Source organism: Kogia breviceps, chromosome 15 (genome assembly GCF_026419965.1).
Source record: "Kogia breviceps isolate mKogBre1 chromosome 15, mKogBre1 haplotype 1, whole genome shotgun sequence".
In the NCBI taxonomy this organism is placed as follows: domain Eukaryota; kingdom Metazoa; phylum Chordata; class Mammalia; order Artiodactyla; family Physeteridae; genus Kogia; species Kogia breviceps.
This window is the reverse complement of record NC_081324.1, coordinates 59,434,202-59,454,502: the sequence shown is the minus strand read 5'-3', so window position 1 is coordinate 59,454,502 and position 20,301 is coordinate 59,434,202. Positions and strand designations below refer to the sequence as shown.

Genomic DNA, 20,301 nt, shown 5'->3' with positions numbered 1-20,301 from the left:
TAGTAAACATTGAGCGGATTTTGATGGAGTTAGGCTTGACCAAAAAAATAAAAAGGAAGTCTTAGTTTAAAAACAAAAATGAAGGGCTTCCCTGGTGGCGCAGTGGTTGAGAGTCCGCCTGCCGATGCAGGAGACACGGGTTCGTGCCCTGGTCCGGGAGGATCCCACATGCCGCGGAGCGGCTGAGCCCGTGAGCCATGGCCGCTGAGCCTGCGCGTCCGGAGCCTGTGCTCCGCAATGGGAGAGGCCACAGCGGTGAGAGGCCCGCATACCGCAAAAAAAAAAACAAAAATGAAGAAATAATGAAGAAAACCAAAATCAAAAAACCCTGCTTCTAACTTCTAAGAATGAAGTATTAGAGATAAACCCCAAAGATTGCAAGGATCATAATCTAAAAACAAAGGCATTATATATTTTCTTAACACTGGAAGAGACAATAAAGAAAGGATACTAATTTTCAGAAAAGCCCATGTCTGCTAAGAAAGGTGTAACCACATTGGTTCCAGATTCTGCAGGGACGATGTCTGTGGTGGGTATGGCTCCTGGGAGGGGCCTTGCTGGCCATGCACTGTTGCACAGGGAGAGCATGGCTGACTGTTAATCCCCCCAGACCTCAGTTCCTATATCTGTACACAGAGTGCTGGCATCTGACCAGGAACTCTGCTCTGGATGATTAGAAATCATTTCATAAAGGACCAAGCATGGGACTGCCACATTATAGCTACTCAAGCCAAGTAACAACAATTCTTCATTTTTTTATTGTCATAATTATTATTCCTGTCAGATCATAACTGAGGTTCAGAAGTATTATACTGGGACTTAGAAACTTTCCTATGACACAGGCATAAGAAAAGAGGCTACCAAGTTATCTACAAGGTGCTGTCATCTTTACAGACCAGAATAGAGTCAACAATAAATAAGAAATTTTTCCTATATTGAGCTGATAACGTCTGTGTTAGATGCTGTCCTGACTGCTTTGCTTACTGTCATTCACCTCCTAGCAGCCCTTTGAGGTAGATATTATCACCCACAACTAACTGAGGAAGAAAATGAGACAGAAAAGTATCACTTGCCTGAGATTACAGGGCAAACAAGCACTAGGATTTAAACCCCGGGTCACCAAACTCCATGCTGTAGTTGGCTGCATATTTGATGCTTCTGAACACCTCTGCACCTTCGTTCCCAGGAAAGAGCCCTTGTTTGTAACTACTCCAACCAGCAGTGCTTTCTCATCTCTGTGGGGCTTGGATTGGAACAGTACGTCTTCTAAAACTCCGATGATTTTACAAAATGACTGCACATATTTCTTACAATGACCATAAACTTATTGTCAAAGTATGGGTTTCCTTTAGAATACAGATACTATTTTTTTAAAATATAAACTTATTTGTTTTTATTTATTTATTTATGGCTGTGTTGGGTCTTTGTTGCTGCACGTGGGCTTTTCTCTAGTTGTAATGAGCAGGGGCTACTCTTCGTTATGGTGTGTGGGTTTCTCATTGTGGTGGTTTCTCTTGCTGTGGAGCATGGGCTCTAAGCGCTCAGGCTTCAGTAGTTGTGGCGCATGGGCTTAGTTGCTCCGCGGCATGTGGGATCTTCCCGGACCTGGGCTCAAATCCGTGTCCCCTGCATTGGCAGGTGGATTCTTTTTTTTTTTTGGTATGCGGGCCTCTCACTGTTGTGGCCTCTCCCGTTGCGGAGCACAGGCTCCGGACGCGCAGGCTCAGCAGCCATGGCTCACGGGCCCAGCCGCTCCGCGGCATGCGGGATCTTCCCGGACCGGGTCACAAACCTGTGTCCCTTGCATCGGCAGGCGGACTCTCAACCACTGCGCCACCAGGGAAGCCCTGGCAGGTGGATTCTTAACCACTGCGCCACCAGGGAAGTCCCCAGAGATACTATTGAAGTGATAATCTCGGTATATTGGCATAAAAGTTAAAGGGCAGTAGTGATTAGAAATTTTAAGCATATTACCAAAAGCAAGGAATAAAAACTGAACATCAATCTAGTCAGTGTGTTTTGTTAAGCAAATCCTGATATTATAGTTTTACCCTTTCTTAGCACTTGAGTTTACAGAGAACTTTCGCCTGTATTAATCCTCAAGATGATGCTGTGAAACGGATAGATCCTGTGTTAGACTCAATTTCAGAACTAAAGAAAGACTCAGAGTTCACAGGATGCCCAAGGTCACACGGTAGTGTAAACAACACAGCCCAGATGCAAACCCAAGGCTTCTGTTCCATGCAATTGTTCTTTTCTTTTAATTAATTAGTAATTAATTTTAAGCTTTCATTACATTTTAATTTGATTTTGATGATAGTTGTTTTCAGAGAATTCTTTGTAATAATTCTCCATGGTTCCCAGTTTTTTTAAAAAAATATAATTCTAATATACCTTTCAGGTATATAGCATTATAATTCAACATCTGTATACACTACAGAGGGGCGACCATGACAAGTCCAGGTACCATCCATCACCCCACAGTTCATGCCCCTTCGCCCATTTCTCCCACCTCCCAACCCCCTTTCCCACCTATGGGGGGATGGTGGAAAGCAAAGGAGAAAGGAGGGTGTCAGTGACCCTGAGAGGTGAGAAGCCGAAGTTTCAAAGGGGTCAGTACAGGCGTGCAAGATTCTAGTGACATTCCTGATGTAATCTGAACTTGTCCCAATGGCTTATTTGAAGTAGTCCTTCTGAATTTCTCTTTTTATTAAAAAAAAAACTAAGATTGATCCAAGGGTAAGGGTAGGGTATTTTTTTATGCTTCTGCACTCTATGGAAGGGTCATGGTATTTAACTTTTATTTGGAGATGAGAATATAAATTTTAAACGCTTCTTCTTCCTTATACATCCAACGAGCTCAAAGGAGGTTTGAGACCTTCAGCTTCTTATCTATAAAGGTTTCAGTGATAATTACTTCTCACAAGAAAAAGATGATGTTCAATTCAATAAACATTTATGGCACACTTAATTAGGTTTGAGGTACTGAAGGATATTCAGAAACTAAACTACGAAAATCATTTTGTGATCATTTTGCATTTCCTATTACATTTACATACATTTTACATAATAATTAGCCTAGGAAAAGGCTCACTTCCAACATTAAATTCATAAATCTAATTAATACTCCTGAGTGCTGGTCAAGCTTCATTTACTATGTGTGTGGTTTTAACTGTATTTGCTGGGATGACCACTGTCTACATCTCTTTACTTTCTCTGATCCTAGGCTGTTCTAAAGGCTGCTCCTCTCCTTGGTGGACCCACACCTGCCTTCCAGCCCCTGATGGGCCACTTCCTACTTTTCCATTGAGTTTCAGCTGAAACAGCACATCCTGATTCCCTTGTTGGGATTTCATCCTTCTGTTATATGCTCTCAGTGTACTCTGGACTTCTCCACACAGCTTGATCACCATCCTAGCACAGTGACTTGAAAATAAAGATGCTCAGTAGATATCTGGTACACACATGAATGAATAATAAGGCAAATGTCAACCCTCAAATTTCCTATAACACTTGGCAATATTATACAGGGCAAGAAGTTTAACTAGAGACTAATAATTTCAGAGAGCTCTTACCAATTCTCATTGAGCAGGAAATACACTGACACTGGACAGGCAAACACTATTAGGGAAACGTAGAGAAATGAAAAAAACAGGACACAGAGAACAGCTCAAAATGGATACGATGATATGGAAGAAACAAACACTGCTACCCAATCGTTCTACTATCTCACAGATTGAAGAACTGACTGTTAATTAAATTAAGGAACTGAAAACCAAATATAGGTAACCATCACAAGCACAATGTAATAATAGACTTAATAAAATAATTTTTGATGAAATAGAAGGCACATCAACATTTTCCTGTGCTTTGCTGTTATCATCATAAACGATTATACTGTACATTCTTAGAGGCACTGGTTGAGAAAATGTTCTGCTGAAGAGAATGACATAAAACAGTGTTCATTATATGGCCATGTCCGCCCCCCTCCATAGGATCACGAGGTTCTGACAACTGAGGAGAGTGGTCAGGTCCTCTCCGAGTGGCTCCTTGGCTCCCAAAGCCCACAGCTCTCAGCAGCTCCCTGGATTGGCTTTCACTGTCTGCCTCAAGAGTAACTATAAGCCTCTCTGAACTTGTCATCTTTTCTCATGTATTTATGTGATTGTAACACTTAAAAAAATGAAAGTGAAGCACCCGTAGTCGGATCAGTTAGTCTTTGTCAAAATGTCCAAGATCCTGTCTCCCAAAGGCTAACAGTCTCAGCACGGAACACCTCTAGAAATTCATCCCTTAAACTCCGTGGAATCAATAATCGTGATTAGGAAGACCAGCAGCTGCTGAGAGCAAATGGCAGAGAAGCAGTGAGATTTATCACTCAGGCAATAAGTTGTTCAATTCAAGGCATCGGCAACCTTCTGGGGCTCTGGGTTTACAACAGAGACAGCTTTTAAGTGAGTCCACTGTTACATTTATGGATGGTCCAGATAGATGGTGTGGGGGGAAGCAGCAGGAGGTAACTTTCTCTGTTGTCAGTGGCCAGTGAGTTCAACCTGCATGTCTGCCTCCCCATCCTGACAGGTGGCTTCTGGGCTCCTGGTCGGCGGGTGGGGGTCTGTGCCCACGCTACTGACCTCACCTCCAGGGAGGCGGTCACATATGATAATGCATGGCCTCCACTGTCAATGACACTCAAGGGCCTTTGTGTAGCCTGTAGTCCAACCTCAGACATTGACCTTTGCAAGCATGGGTTCCTTTGGGTATAGGAATGAGAAAAACGAGAAACGGTGTCATCAGAACCTTGAGTCTTCCCTGTCCCTCAGCCAAGAGTCAGCCGCACTCAACCACTAAGCGTCCTGGAGCATTCACTCCCTTTGCGCTCTTTCAGTAAGCTAAGACACCGTCTCATCCATTCACAGGCGGTGCAAACACACCCCAAAACGTGTTTCATAATCGTCCCCAAAGTGCCTAGCACAGGCTCAGGGCAAAGGGGTTAGGGTGATACAGTAAAAGGAAGGTAGAGAGAAGCAAAAAGAGAAAGGTCCAGAAGGTTCTTCTGAGCAAGAAGGACTAACAATGCCACCTCTTTACCGCTTATGAAAATTGGGATTTAAAAATATTCACATGATTAGTAATTTCCAGTAAATTACCAGAGAGTCATGGCTGAGCTAGTTTTTCAATTTTGAGTGTCCTAGTATGCACTTTAACAATACTTTAAACAGTTAACGTCACCAATCGCTTTGATTAGGCGATACGTTCTCTTTTTTTCTTCTACAAGAACTAAATGTTTCTGGTTCCCCTAAGTCCCGTTTCTAATGAAAATTAGCATTTGACATGTACAAGATCCCTTCCCTAAGGGTTAGTGATACCTTAACTGGGCGGATGAAAAGGAACACCTGCACACCTGTCCTATGCCCCGTCCCACTAACCCACCCTCCAGGGCTGCGGCTGATCTTCCCTACATTTTTTCCTTACCTAAGTCCCTGGAATGGCTGCTCAGTGCCCATTGGATACATCTCCACCTCCTGGTATGGAGCATAAGGTCACCCAATCAATCAATCTACCCCTGATCTCCCTTCTGCTTCTCCCATCCCTCCATCCCACCCCTCTCTAATTATATCACACTTCTCATCACGAGAGCAGGCCAACTTGGTCCTCCCCGCCCTCCTGGGATGCATCTGTCTTGCTCAGTATTTAGTCCCTGCCACATACGTAACCTCCTATCTCCATGTGACATACATCCCGTGGGCAACATCCATCTGTCAAGACTCAGCTCCTCTCTGGAATCTTACGCTCACCCCCAGGTACAGCCCCGCCCTCAGGCTCCTCAGCACCCGAGACAGGGGACCAGAGCACATCCTGGGCTCATGTGTCTAGACTGCAACCCCCTGGAGAACAGAGTCCACGACAGGCCCCTCTGGATCCCCAGGGAGTCACACAGTGCTCGAAACCTAGTGTCTACTGCATCAATGTAACCCCAACAGCAGCTCCGTGAGCTAACGTGGCGTCACCCCTTGCTTTGGAAAGATGAGTGGCCTGAGGCTCAGAGATGTTAAGAGATTTGTAACCATCACATAGATAGTCGTTGAGAGAGCTGGGATTTGAAACTGGGTTTACTTACTCCAAAGAGTATGTTCTTTCCCTGTATCATGGGAGTGATTTTAGAAAGTTAGGTCCGCTATTCATGTGATGCATAATCAGAGTAATTATTTGAATATTAGAAGAGTTTCCTGCCTATGTCAAAGGACGGAAGACTGATTCTGCCTATCCAAAAAGACCATGCATGACACCTGATACTGTCTTATCTTTTAGGCCATAATGATCTTTCTTATTCATTATTGATAGATTCAGTAGTTTCCAATTAATTTAGAGCAAAGTATTGGGTAGATCTGAACATTATACATTGATTTATAATAGGTTAATTTAAAATGAAGCTACTTTTTTTTTTTTTTTTTTGGCTGCGTTGGGTTTTTGTTGCTGCACACAGGCTTTCTGGCTTTCTCTAGTTGCGGTGGGCAGGGGCTACTCTTCGTTGCGGTGCACGTGCTTCTCATTGCGGTGGCTTCCCTTGTTGTGGAACACGGGCTCTAGGTGCACAGGCTTCAGTAGTTGCGGAGCACTGGCTCAGTAGTTGTGGCTCTCTGGCACTAGAGTGCAGGCTCAGTAGTTCTGGCGCACGGGCTTAGTTGCTCCGCGGCATGTGGTATCTTTCTGAACCAGGGCTCAAACTCGTGTCCCCTGCATTGGCAGGAGGATTCTTAACCACCGTGCCACCAGGGAAGTCCCTGAAGCTACTTTTAAATTACAGAATCTTTGGATCTCAAGGTAAACTTTTCATTGTAAGGTTTCACACTATAGTTTTTTTTTTCATCCAGCAAGAAAGTAATATAAAGAGATAAATTTTTTTATGGAGAAATAATAAAATGTTTGCAAATTGCTATTTAACTGGTTCCTCTGAGCCAAGATCAAACTAATAGATAAAACTATTCTGATTAAAGGGTAATTTTTATGGAGACACAGATGTAGAGAACAAACGTATGGACACCAAGGGGGAATAGTGAAGGTGGGGTGGTGGTGGGATGAACTGGGAGACTGGGATTGACATGTATACACTAATATGTATAAAATAGATAACTAATAAGGACCTGCTGTACAGAAAAATAGAATAAAATAAAATTCAAAAAAAGGGGACAATTTTTAGAATCTGGAGAATAAATTCTAATATAATCATAATGATTGAATGACTATAAAATGGTACTTGAATAACAGATACCTTTCTTTTAAGAAAGTGAAAGGAGGAGCAGATTCTTCGAGGGTGGAGAAAACAACAGACCCCATTGAGTCAAGCAAGTTACTTGTCTCATGGACTCTTCGTTGGTATGGCACGTTGCAAACTTTACTTTTAGAGTGGTTCTAAATAGAAGATCGGTTTCCTTTTGTTTTATGCTTAAGTTTATTCATAAACTTAAGTGTAGAGCTGATAAAGACCATAATTAGCTAATGACTCAGGGGTCAACATGGAAACAGCTAACGTTTCTAAAGAGCTGTTGTACAGAACTGGGGTTGGGGGAGAGTTCATTACCTAGTTATAGTATCAGTTCCTCAAAACTTGCAAATGCATAAATAAACAGGTAACCAGAGGCAATCAAAATTTAAAATGCAGTAGAGACATTAGAATTTATAGGAATTCTATTTAGGATTTTATTGATAGACACACTTATTAAATTCCAATTTATTTTTCATGTCAAATTAGATTTTTCGTGATAGCAGATTTGAAGAGAATGAGACAAACAAAGGAAAAGGTAGAGGCCCAGGGCCGGTCGTGTGAAAAGAAACAATGAGAACCACCTACTGCTACAGTCTGAAGGGTGCCAGAGCAAGAAGAAACATTTACTTAGCATTTAGTGTGCGCGAAGTATGGTTTGAAGTACTATTTGGAAAACAGTACCTCATTTAATCCTCACAAGAACCCTATAATGTTGAAATGCTCAAAGGCTCCTTGCATGAAGCAGAAGAGAAAGGGGTATCCAAGAAAGGTGGTGACAATGCAGTGATAATGTCTTTTCTGGGACTTAGAAATGGGAGACAATCACATAGATTGCTGCTGCTTTAAAAAAAAATGTAAAAAGAATCTGGTCCATACTTCCTAACATCAAACTTCTAAACCATAGACAATCATATGCCAACAATTGTAATTCCTAAAATAGGAAACTTCTTGGAACAAAATGCATGATTATGTCCTCTCTTTCATTAGTAATAATGATCTCCTTCCTTTCTTTTACTGACAAAGGTTAGTTTCACTGTCCCATCCGAGTTGGCAAGTGTCACAGACTCCCTGGCACTCTCATGCTGAGTCCCTTTAACAAAAACTGCTGTGTGATACCCAGCTTGGGGACATGAGTGCAGGCCCACAAAGAGAATAAAGCTCGTTACCCATACAGCTCCAGGATCAAATGCAACACGTGTGAGAAATATAACACATTTTCTTAAAATAAATACAATTGCTTTACTGCCTATTTATCCTCAATGGAATGAAAACTTGTCCTTCACCTTTTTCTAAGATTAAGAGTGGATTTTTCAAAAGACAAAGAGCTCTATAATGAGGAAAATAGCATCCTTTAATGCATTTTTCATTTTCTGTCTAATTTGTTACAAAAGAATATTTGATGAGTAATTTGAATAAATCAAGAAATATTGAAGTTAACAATGCCGCTTTAATATCAGAACGTTTCCTACTTTACCACGTAAAACAAAGCAGCATAAGGAAAAAAATGTTAGGAGTAAATGAAAATAGCACACATTTGCAGTCTACCATGAGAGTAAATTCAAGGCAAGATCAGTTTAATAAAAATCTGGACATAGTATATAAAAATAAACAAATTCTTGACTTATATATGAAACTGCAGGTGTTACATGATACAAGTCTTTTTGTTTTTAAATCAGAGGGTTTTGGATGAATAAAGCATTTATGCTTGCTTTTTACTAACAAGAAATATTTCCTATCTCATTTGAAACCTTACTTACCTAGGAAACATTGTTGAAAAAAGTTAGGCAAAATATGTCTTCCATTCCTTATGCCTCCTCTCTTCCCCATTCATAAGGTAGTGAAGTTCCTATTTGCTTTAAGATTCTGGCCCTGATTCTCAGCAACAGAAACTATTCACAAATTGCTTTTTAAACATAACTGTTGAGGAAGCATTCAACTTAGAGGATAGCCACAGTATAAGTCACCAATGACTGCCAATGCAAAGCATTAAAATAATCGGGGCTAAAGATATGGAAACAACCTAAATGTCCATTGACAGATGAACGGATGAAGAGGAGATGGTGTGTGTGTATATATATATGAATATTACTCAGCCATAAAAAAGAATGAAATAATGCCATTTGCAGCAATATGGACGGTCCTAGAGATTTTCATACTAAGCAAAGTAAATCAGAACAAGAAAGACAAATACCATATGATATCACTTATATGTGGAATCTAAAATATGACACAAATGAACATAGCTGTGAAACAGAAACAGACTCACAGACATAGAGAACAGACTTATGGTTGCCAAGGGGGAGGGAAGGACTGGGAGGTTGGGATTAGCAGATGTGAACTCTTATATACAGGATAAATAAACAAGGTCCTACTGTATAGCACAGGGAGCTATATTCAATATCCTGAGATAAACCATAATGGAAAAGAATATGAAAAATTATATACATGTATAACTGAGTCACTTTGCTGTACAGCAGAAATTAAACAATATTGGAAATCAACCATACTTCAATAAAATTAAAAAGAAATAATCTGGACTACTTTACTATTAGAAGAACAAAGTGGCTGCCATGAATTAAAATTACATTCACATGGTTCAGCCTCAGTGTTAATGTTTTGGTTGTTGCTGTGATTACTGCCCTTCTTCCATCCCTCCCTGTAGGCACACAACTGTAATAGATGTTTTCCCCACTCAACAGTTTCTCCTGAATGAATGAATCAAAGAATGATTTGGTAATCTTTGAACATTCCACTGAAATGAATATCAAAATATTTAATTAGTTAACATATTCAAGCACTGAGTTTTAATTAAGAAGACACCGAGCTCCAAAACATTTATGAACAAATTAAAGCAACAATGCCTAAGGAACAAAAATGAGAGTCATTTGAATTACAAAAACGTGATTGAGTCTCAAGCTACAGCCCATTAGAAGGTATAAAACATCATTAATGAGGGTTACTGCACACAGCAGATTATATATAAAGACATACATCACAAGAGTAAAATCACAAACAGAATTTTTGTTAGTGCAAGAAAAGCACCACAGTTAGTGTAAAACTCATTCTATTTAGAGTTGCTCCTTTTTTTTTAAGAGTTGCTCTTTTACTGCCAAATTATTAGGGTTTTCTCTGTTGGACTCTGTCTGCATGTAATAAACAGTGGAGAGAAGAAGAGAGAGAAATGAGGTGATTCTAAATGAGTAAAAGAAAATTAAGCTTTTCCCTGTCTTATTAAAGAAAAAAAAAAAATTGAATCCATGAACAGACATTAAAATTCTGTCCTAGGTGCTAGTTTACTGGCTGGAATGATGGAATGTGTGTTCTTACCGGCCATCTCAGGATTTAAATAATTTTATGTGACAGAGCTGATGCTCTGATCGATAAAAAGACAACAATCATTTACATTGAGAGTTTAGTGAAATTTCAAGAATCTGCATTAACCAAGCTGAGTGTTTGTAGTGGAATCAGTATACAAGCACCTCACTTAGTAAAGTGCCTCAGTGAAGTATGACTAAATTTGCAACACCAATGAATATGGATTAAAGAAAAATCAAATCAATCAAAAAAATGGGTTTTTTGCAATCACACAATGACAGTATTTTTGAACACATAATTCTGTGCAAAATCCAGGAAAGCCAACAGATGTTCACTTCCATTTCTTCTTCTAGTATTTATCTTACCATTTGGGAAAAGCTTTCTTGTATTGCAGTTGATTACATGTGCATTTTGCAAATTTCCAGATGTGTTCAAATGTTTCAATCTACATTATGGCTTTATATTTTAGGTCCCTATGAGTCCCTAATCAGAGTTCTTATTTCTCTAAACATTAAATGAAATTGAAAATTTTCATATACCCCATTTAGACTGAGAGTATTATGGACATTTTTTTCCCAATCTAGTCTTTCTAGATATATTGGTCTTCCATCTACTCAATAGATAATCAGTCCCATTATGCTGTACTAAAATAATGAATCCTTTGAAGAGAATATTCACTTTTCTCAAAAAAAAATCTTTTTGACAGGTGAGTTTGAGATAATTTCCTCTCTCAAATCTGTGCCAATAAAATTCACCCATTTAAGACAAGCATCCTTCCAGTAAAGGTGGCATCTGTAGTGGATTTCCCTGTAATGCTTATCGAACTGTTTGCCACAAGAATTGATCTTGATTCTAGCATCGTAGATTTCCACGATGGATATAGATAGTAAATTTGTTCATTTCAAGCCACTAACATTGTAGAAGAGGGCATCATAGAGGCTGAACGCAAAATGACCCCGGTCAATTCCAGGAACGCTTAGCCAGTAACAGGATGATGTTTCAGAAAAGCAAAGCAGTGCTGAACTTGGAAAATCAGGCAGTATGACAGGTGTGAAAGAGCATGTGACATGATAAACTGCAATCTTCACAGAGTTAGAGCTGCACCTGATGAAATGATGTGGGACCTGCGTTTTAGACACCCTGCCCAGCATCTGAATTTGTATTTTTATAGACATAAGAATAAAAAGCCTGAGGATGTCTACAACTAACTAAGTAGTAAGGCTTCAAAGTCGCCAAAAACAACTAGAAAGGTGTAAAGGAAAAGAACAAAACCGTGCCTTAGCAAGGCAGATGATGGAAAATATGAGTAGTCATTTGGGACACAACTGACACTAAAAAGATAAGAAAAGGGTTTCTGGGGACAGGACTAACATGGATTGCCCAAAGAAATGTTATTTGAAAACTTAGACTTGGAAAGATCTATACAAAGATGATGGCAATCCAACTGAAAGGGTTAGAAGGAAAGAAGCAACAAGAATAGAAAATGTGTGAAAGGAGTTTTTATGAGAATAAAGTAGGGTGTTGGAGAAATGGTTAGGGTTTCAGCTTCCTTCAGTTTGGAGGCTCTGAAAATGAATGACCTCTACCCTCTCATTTCATCAAGATGCCTCTGCGGTAGAACCTGGAATCCTGTCCTAACGGCCTGTTTTGCTGAGTCTGGGCAACTCAAATTGGTCAGAAACAAACGATGTTCTCAAGGCCATGGTTAGAGCGTCAATTTTCATTTAATAATAATTCAGCTTTCTGGAATGAAAAAGTCTGACCTGTGGCCATAGGTACACTTGGGTCTTGGACAGCCATCCAATGAGGGTGAGCCTGGGGTCATTCAGTTCGTGCAACCCCTCAGTGCCAAACAAATCAACCCAAAGGGCCTGGGCAGTGTCAGTGGCATTGCTTTTCTTGCAGAAATAATATCTTACACCTGGAACAGAGCTTTTACATATTTCAGAGTGTTCTCACTTACTGCACCTATGAGTGGCGATCCGAAATCCCTTACATGGGCTACTACTTTGAGTAAGTCAGCAAACTAAAACTTGTTTCATATCATTTTGCAGGGTTTTCAAATAAAAGTTTCTGTGATTCTACCCTAATGTGAATTCTCTATCAACTAATGCTTGTCTGTTTTTCATCTTGAGTCTGTGAACTGAAACTTACATATCTTATCAGGCAGAAAGAAGTCCAATGGATCCTCCTTGGATACTGTAGTGAAAATGTGATCGAAGAGAGGCCAGGTTTCACAAGGTTAATGAAATAAAATTCTACAAAAGGCACAGGGAAAGGAACCCCACCCCCGGCCCTGTAGCCTTAATTGTGAATGTAAATGTTTCCTTGGAGAATGCTATTCAAAGGAATAGGTTATTTTCAAGGGAATCTACTCTGTTAGTACAAAATATCTGAATCCCTCTGAAACAAGTAGAAATTTCATTTATATAGATTAATAAGCTTATGACAAGTTCATACTCAAGAGTTGTTCAGGCATTCCTTTGCTCCCTCCTAAGAAGAATAAATTTATTTTATTCATTCACGGTAAAAGTTATACTTTGTAATTTCTTAGCTATATAAATCATCACACGATGAGAAATGAGGCCTACATCATGGTAATAAACTTAAATCTGTTCAAATAAAGACTTCACAATCATCTTTCCAATCACCTGTTTCTTTAAAAAAAATAGTTATACGTCACATATTCAATTGAGAGATTAGCCAATTTACTGAAGGTTAAGGACTTAAAACTCCATGTAAACAAAACAAACAAAAGCACTCCACGGTAAGTCCATTCAAGGAATAGGGCTCACCTGACCTTGGGTAACTAAATTGCAGGGAGCAATTACCTTTTAGGAGTACAGCCGCCTCAAAGGACTGGGTTTTTTTTTTTCCTATCTTCAAAGAACAACCCACTTGCATCAGAATCAAACTCTACACAATACTTGATCACCCCACATCAAAACCCTTTCCTTCCCCTCAGTCCTTTCTTTTAATTAGAGTTCATAAGGATATGGGTTTGACCGAGGCCTGTAGCAAATTCCCAGAAAACACATGTGAGACCTGACTTCAGTTTTCACTTAAAACCACCCCTTCTCCGCTTGGTACCTGACAGGTGCGCCTCGGCTGTGTGCAGGCTTCAGCAGGACCGTCACCGTGTTGTCGGTTTGATTCAAGGGTGTCTCAAGTTCATAAGGCGGCATGGAAGGTGCTGGGGAAGATGCATGAGATAGGAGACTCATGATTTCTGGTTTGTCTTTTCCGTTTCCTTTCTACTTTCATTTACAATGAGCATTAAAAACACAGCACACTTAGTTTAAATTGCCTCTGTGATCCAACCACGAACAGCCTTTACATATCTACCCAACCCTGAACATCAGGGACAGCTATTAAAACCATCATGTGTTGACTGGTCTTGAGTTTAACCTGGGAGGGGGCACGAGAGGGGCTTAGGAGGTGTTAGTACTGTTTCTCGATTCGGATTCTCGCTAAATGGGTGTAGCCATTACATTCATCCATACATGTACATCACTGTAATTAAATTGTAAATTGTAAAATAAATTTAATTTGTGTGCTTTTCTGTACATATGCTTTTCTTAAAATATTAAATGCAACTTTAAGAAATAATTACTAGGATAATAAAACTGATCATTTCAGTTCTCCCATCTAAGTCAAGGTTTCTTGTGTACCAAATATCCATCCAGAGATTTGAAGAGGTCCTTAGGAGTCAGAGGGCCTGGCTGGACCTAGTGACCACCGGTGGGCTCTCTGGGAAAGCACAACCACGGAAAAGATACTGAGTTGAAGTGAGAAAGGCTTGGGTTTGACTTTCTGTTGCCTTTTGTTTCGACCAGCATGACAGCTTAGGCATGGTAATTATCTCTGAAGCTTCAGTTAACTCATCTATCAAAATAGGAGAAATTACCCTCCAGGGTTATAACGGGAATTCAAAGAGATAATAGATAAAGAGAGACAGGCAAATCTAGTTCTACAAATGTCAGCCCTCTTCCCAGTGCGGATCCCATTTCCAAGGCCATTTCCTGGCAGTCTTTGCTTTCTAGATTGTTCAGCTCGTTACTAGAAGATAACAGCTCTTCGGTAATTCTGTCATCACGGTGCACAAGAGACATGATGCACGAAAGCTGTGACGCTGGCCGCACAGGCACCGGCCTTTGTAAGGCCCTCCGGTCGGGTCCCTGATAAGGATAGTAGAGGCCAGTTTGGCGAGTATCATTTTTTAAATCTCACATACAAGAAGCTTTTATGTAAAAGACATGGGTTACAGCTCAGGTCCATTCATTGGATCTTCTCAGCATTAAAATTAGCTCTAATTCTGTTAAAAATTAACTCCAGTTCGTAACACAGAACTACAGTTTGGATAGAGAGCAGTTCTCTGAGGTCCATGGAAGTAGAAAATAGGGGCCCAGAATCCGTCATTTCTTTGAACCATAAAAATCAAATAGTTATTCTTGATGAGCCTTTGCAGGCTAACTAAAATGTCAACTGGCTTTGCTTTGGGATAGAACTGTTGAACTTGGTGGGCTAAGAGAGGCCAGACTCACACCAACCAGAATTTTTATCTAATACAAATGGTAAAAATGAATTATTTTTTTCTAAAAGAATAGCCTCTTTAAGATAATAATCTTCAAAATATGGTTTCCAGAGGGAGAGATTACCAAATAAGGGGCTTGGAGGTATGTGCATTGGCACACATTACCTCATTAAACAGATAATATCATCTCAATTTACATCCAGGGGTAAATTCACTTGATCAAGATCAGATGGCTTCCCTGGTGGCACAGTGGTTGAGAGCCCGCCTGCCGATGCAGGGGACACGGGTTCGTGCCCCGGTCCGAGGAGATCCCACATGCCGCGGAGCGGCTGGGCCCGTGAGCCATGGCCACTGAGCCTGCGCGTCCGGAGCCTGTGCTCCGCAACGGGAGAGGCCACAGCAAAAAAAAAAATCAGAGAAGAAGCACTGGGAAAAATTATAACTAGAACTCATATTTTCTGATTCCAGGCGCAGTGGTCTTTCTACTCAGGCATCTGTACAACGTATGTCATTTTCCTAACCTCTGAAGTATCCTACCTCTTTTCCAACTCTCCATGTTGTTTTTATAAGCTAATGTCTTATATCAAACATCAAGTGTCTATTAAATTTCAAGTTAAGTTTGTGCTCATAAATTAAATCTTACACAATGCAAAGTTATCCCTTAAGTTATAATTGCTTAAAAACAAAATTCCAAACCTCACTCCTCCCTCAAAACCTAGTAGAAGGCTTAGAGTACTTGTGTTGTATTTCCTTCCCTTCCTTCAGTCCTAAAGAAAATCTCTCACAGAACTAGGGATGAGGGACAACAGATATAAAAATCAGGCTAAATATTACTTAGCTGATCCTGACTGATGAGAAGTTACTCCATCACCTGCCTCCTGCTCTCCCACCCCCAACCAAAACAGTCACAGCCCAAACTCAAATACTGCCCTACTCAGATCCAAAGGGGAAAACATGGAAAAGGAAAAACAGCTCCTGGAACTGCATGTCCCATACCAGACGGCAACTCCATTTCCTCTAGTCTGAAGCACAAAGACATTTTCTGCACAGTTGCACGTGCCCAGAAATATTTCCCAAATTATGTCCTTTGTTGGATGGTGTAATTGAGTCTCTATAAGAAACAAGCTGGCGGGTATAAGTGCTTGGCGCCCCCCACTCTGTAGTAGTCTCTCTCTTGAGGACATGAAACTACTAACAGTGAAGGTCCCACGGAAGGCTGAGCCTTCTGGAAGGGACTCCACATAACGCTGCCTTTCTGCTGAGCACTCGTTGTGAGAGACCTCGCTATGGAGACTTTCCCGACACTGCTGCTCTGGGAACTTGGGACTGCAAAGGGCTGAGAGTGCTGGGAACAGCATCTCCCGCTCATGTCTGAGTTCTCTGACACACACTCTTAAAACAGTGCCTACCTCCTGATGCAGGACGACGATCTGAAGCTCCCAAATGATAAACATTTGCAGCGTTTTATTGAATTCCATGAGCCCGATTTTCATACTTACAAAAATGCGAATTTATGTGTACATTCAGGTGAGCTCTGCAGACTTGACAATGGGAATGAGAAAGTACCCAAATGCTACTTCTGATAAAAGACACAGCTCATAAATGTACGATACCTGATATTTTGGTGGTGAACTGATTTGTTGCCGGGGGTCCAAACCCCTTAGCCGTGCTAGCTCGGATGGTAAAGGAGTATGTGGTTCCCGGATACAGTCCGAAAAACAGGAAGTGGGTTTCATTTCCCAGTTTTGAAACTCTTCCACTTTGATTGGATAGATCTATCTCTGGGTCAAAGGAACTGACTGCCTTGTAGGTGATCTGTAAGAGAAGATGGATGTGATGAAATACCTGCGGCAGATCGACCGAGACTGCATCTTTATCCAATAAGCCCTCCTGATGTATGCACTGTCAGATGCTTTATGATAAGCTCTCCTGCTCCCCTAGACTCTTCAAATCCTGGATCCAGTGAACGGGCACAGGAACTCAGCCAAAACTGTGATGAGTTATTACTTTTATAGACAGAGGAACTGAAAGCCAGTAGATTAGAACATAAAGAATGAGTTCAGGTTTAAGCTAATACCTTGAAGTTGTTTGCTTTCAAAGTGTCTTGTTGGAAAACTACATTACAGCTGGCTTAAAACAAAATAACAAAATAGACAACCAGCTCAAACAGATAAGGACCCGACAAGGGGAAGGCCTCAGCTCTCATCCAGGGGCCAGAGTCTGATTTTGCCCTGAATAGGATTATCGTATGCTGGGAACAAGGGCACTTTTATGTGTTTTCCTTAATGTGGGCAAAGATACCTGCTCCAAAAATAAATCCTAGATGCATGTCAGTAGCCCTTAGTGCTGTGACTGTGGTGTTTATGATGTGTCCTGTTTACTTTTTTCTTTAGAGCAATGCTGTCCAATAGGACTGTCAGGATGGGAATGTTCTATTCTGCACTATTCAATGTGGTGGCCCCTAACCAGGGTTCAAAGAGAACTAGAAACATGGCCGGTGAGACTGCAGAACTGAAAAATTTATTTCATTTTATTATTATTTTTTAAAATCATTTTAAAAAATTGAAGTTACTTGATTTACAATGTTGTGTTAGTTTCAGGTATACAGCAAAGTGATTGTATAATTATACATACATATATACTTATTGTTTTCCAGATTCTTTTCCATTACAGGTTATTACAAGATACTGAGTATAGTTCCCTGTGCTGTACAGTAGGTCCTTGTGTGTTACCTATTTTATATATAGTAGTGTGTATATGTTCATCCTAAACTCCTGATTTATCCCTCCCTCCCTTCCCCCTTTGGTAACTGTAAGTATCTCTTCTATGTCTGTGAGTCATTTTATTTTAATTAACTAAAATTTAAATTTAAATTGCTCTGTATGGAAACTAGGAGTTTCCATTTTGGACACAGTGCAATTCTGGAAGCTTTATGTTTGCCACGTGATGGCTGTTGTTCAAATCACCCTGGATGAGTGGATTGTGTGAAAATAAATATAACAGGTGTCTTTAAATTTTGCCCTTTCAAATGATGTTTTAAAAAATTTCACCCTAAGTAGTTCATCAACTCTTCAAGAACGTGCATTTTAGGGGTGATTACTAACTTCTCCTCTTTGTAATGGCATAATTTAAAAATGTGGCATATTCAAAAGTTTGAAATTGCAAAACTGAGCACTTTTCTTGCTTTTAGATAGGTTAAAGTTACTGATAATTTATGTGCATGAACACTAACACTGTTATTATACCAAGTGATAATTGACATTCTTTCTTCTTATATTTATAGCATGTCATTATAATTAAGGAGACCTCTCTGAAAGGATATTTAGATTGAGTCAACTACGCTTTGGCAAGAAAATGTTTGCTGTATATATTAATCACCGCCGTGCATGACAATATCAGAATCAGGCAGCAGATCTGCTGTTAACCCTCTCGTGGGCTTCCCTCACGAGGTTCCTCTAAGTCAAGAAACAAGACCACGTCCACCAGCAGCTGCTGTCGGGGGACTTCAACGTCACTGCTTTGCGCTTAGCTGCGCACTTTGAACTCCATCCTGAGAGCTCCAGAGAAGAGGTAGAGAAGGCAGATCTAAGCTGTGACAACATAACTGCTCCTCCAAATTTATTAATTCCCTCATTCACAGCATCTTCACTGCACGTCTCTTGTGTGCCAAGCACTGTACTCTGGGCTGGGGTCTCATGTGGTGATTCAAACACGGTACCTGCCGGGGGGAAGGTAGCAGTCTGGTGGGTAAGGGGAGACCCAACCCAGCAGTGATGATGCAGTTTAATTAGCATAAGGATTGGCCTTATGAAAAACTTCAATGGGATACAAATGCGTATGGGACACAGTTCAAACTTCTGAGCTCCGCACTTAAGACTTGACTACACCTTCTTCTCTAAACTTTTCTTTTTCTTTTTTTTTAACATCTTAATTGGAGTATAATTTGCTTTACAATGGTGTGCTAGTTTCTGCTGTGTCACAGAGTAAATCGGCTATATGTATACATATATCTCCATATACCCACCCTCTTGTGTCTCCCTCCCACCCTCCCCATCCGACCCCTCTAGGTGGTCACAAAGGACCAAGCTGATCTCCCTGTGCTATGCAGCTGCTTCCCACTAGCTATCTATTTTACATTTGGTAGTATATATATGTCCATGTCACTCTCTCACTTTGTCTCAGCTTACCCTTCTGGCTCCCCATATCCTCAGGTCCATTCTCTAGGTCTGCATCTTTATGCCTGTCCTGCCCCCAGGTTCTTCAGAACCATTGCTTTTTTTTTTTTACATTCCATATATATGTGTTAGCATATGGTATTTGTTTTTCTCTTTCTGACTTACTTCACTCTATGACAGTCTCTAGGTGCATCCACCTCACTACAAATAAGTCAATTTTGTTTCTTTTTATGGCTGAGTAATATTCCATTGTATATATGTGCCACATCTTCTTTATCCATTCATCTGTGAATGGACACTTAGGTTGCTTTCATGTCCTGGCTGTTGTAAATAGAGATGCAATGAACATTGTGGTACATGACTCTTTTTGAATTATGGTTTTCTCAGGGTATATGCCCAGTAGTAGGATTGCTGGGTCATATGGTAGTTCTACTTTTAGTTTTTTGAGGAACCTCCATACTGTTGTCCATAGTGGCAGTATCAATTTACATTCCCACCAACAGAGCAAGAGGTTTCCCTTTTCTCCACACGCTCTCCAGTAATCTTTTGTCAGTTGCTTCATTTGCAAATATTTTCTCCCATTCTGACGGTTGCCTTTTTGTCTCATTTATGCTGTGCAAAAACTTTTAAGTTTCAATAGGTCCCATTTGTTTTTGTTTTCTTTCCATTTCTCTAGGAGGTGGGTCAAAAAGGATCTTGCTGTGATTTATGCCATAGAGTGTTCTGCCTATGTTTTCCTCTAAGAGTTTTATAATGTCTGGCCTTACATTTAGGTCTCTAATCCATTTTGAGTTTATCTTTGTGTATGGTGTTAGGGAGAGTTCTAATTTCATTCTTTTACATGTAGCTGTCCAGTTTCCCAGAACCACTTATTGAAGAGGCTGTCTTTTCTCCATTGTATATTCTTGCCCCCTTTATGAAAGATAAAGTGACCATAGGTGTGTGGGTTTACCTCTGGGCTTTCTAACCTGTTCCACTGATCTATATTTATGTTTTTGCGCCAGTAGTAT

General features: G+C 40.4%; 1 protein-coding gene across 4 annotated transcripts in view; it reads right to left on the bottom strand.

Moving 5' to 3' along the window:
* Positions 1–20,301, bottom strand: part of PTPRM (protein tyrosine phosphatase receptor type M) — a 760,161-nt gene that overhangs the window by 273,871 nt on the left and 465,989 nt on the right. For all 4 annotated transcript variants that reach the window (XM_059041256.2, XM_059041252.2, XM_059041253.2 and 1 more), the window contains exons 10-11: positions 16,730–16,931; positions 13,673–13,775 (exon numbers count right to left, since the gene is read on the bottom strand). In XM_059041256.2, coding sequence (XP_058897239.1) covers positions 13,673–13,775; positions 16,730–16,931 — 305 coding nt within the window. The remainder of the gene's footprint in view (positions 1–13,672; positions 13,776–16,729; positions 16,932–20,301) is intronic.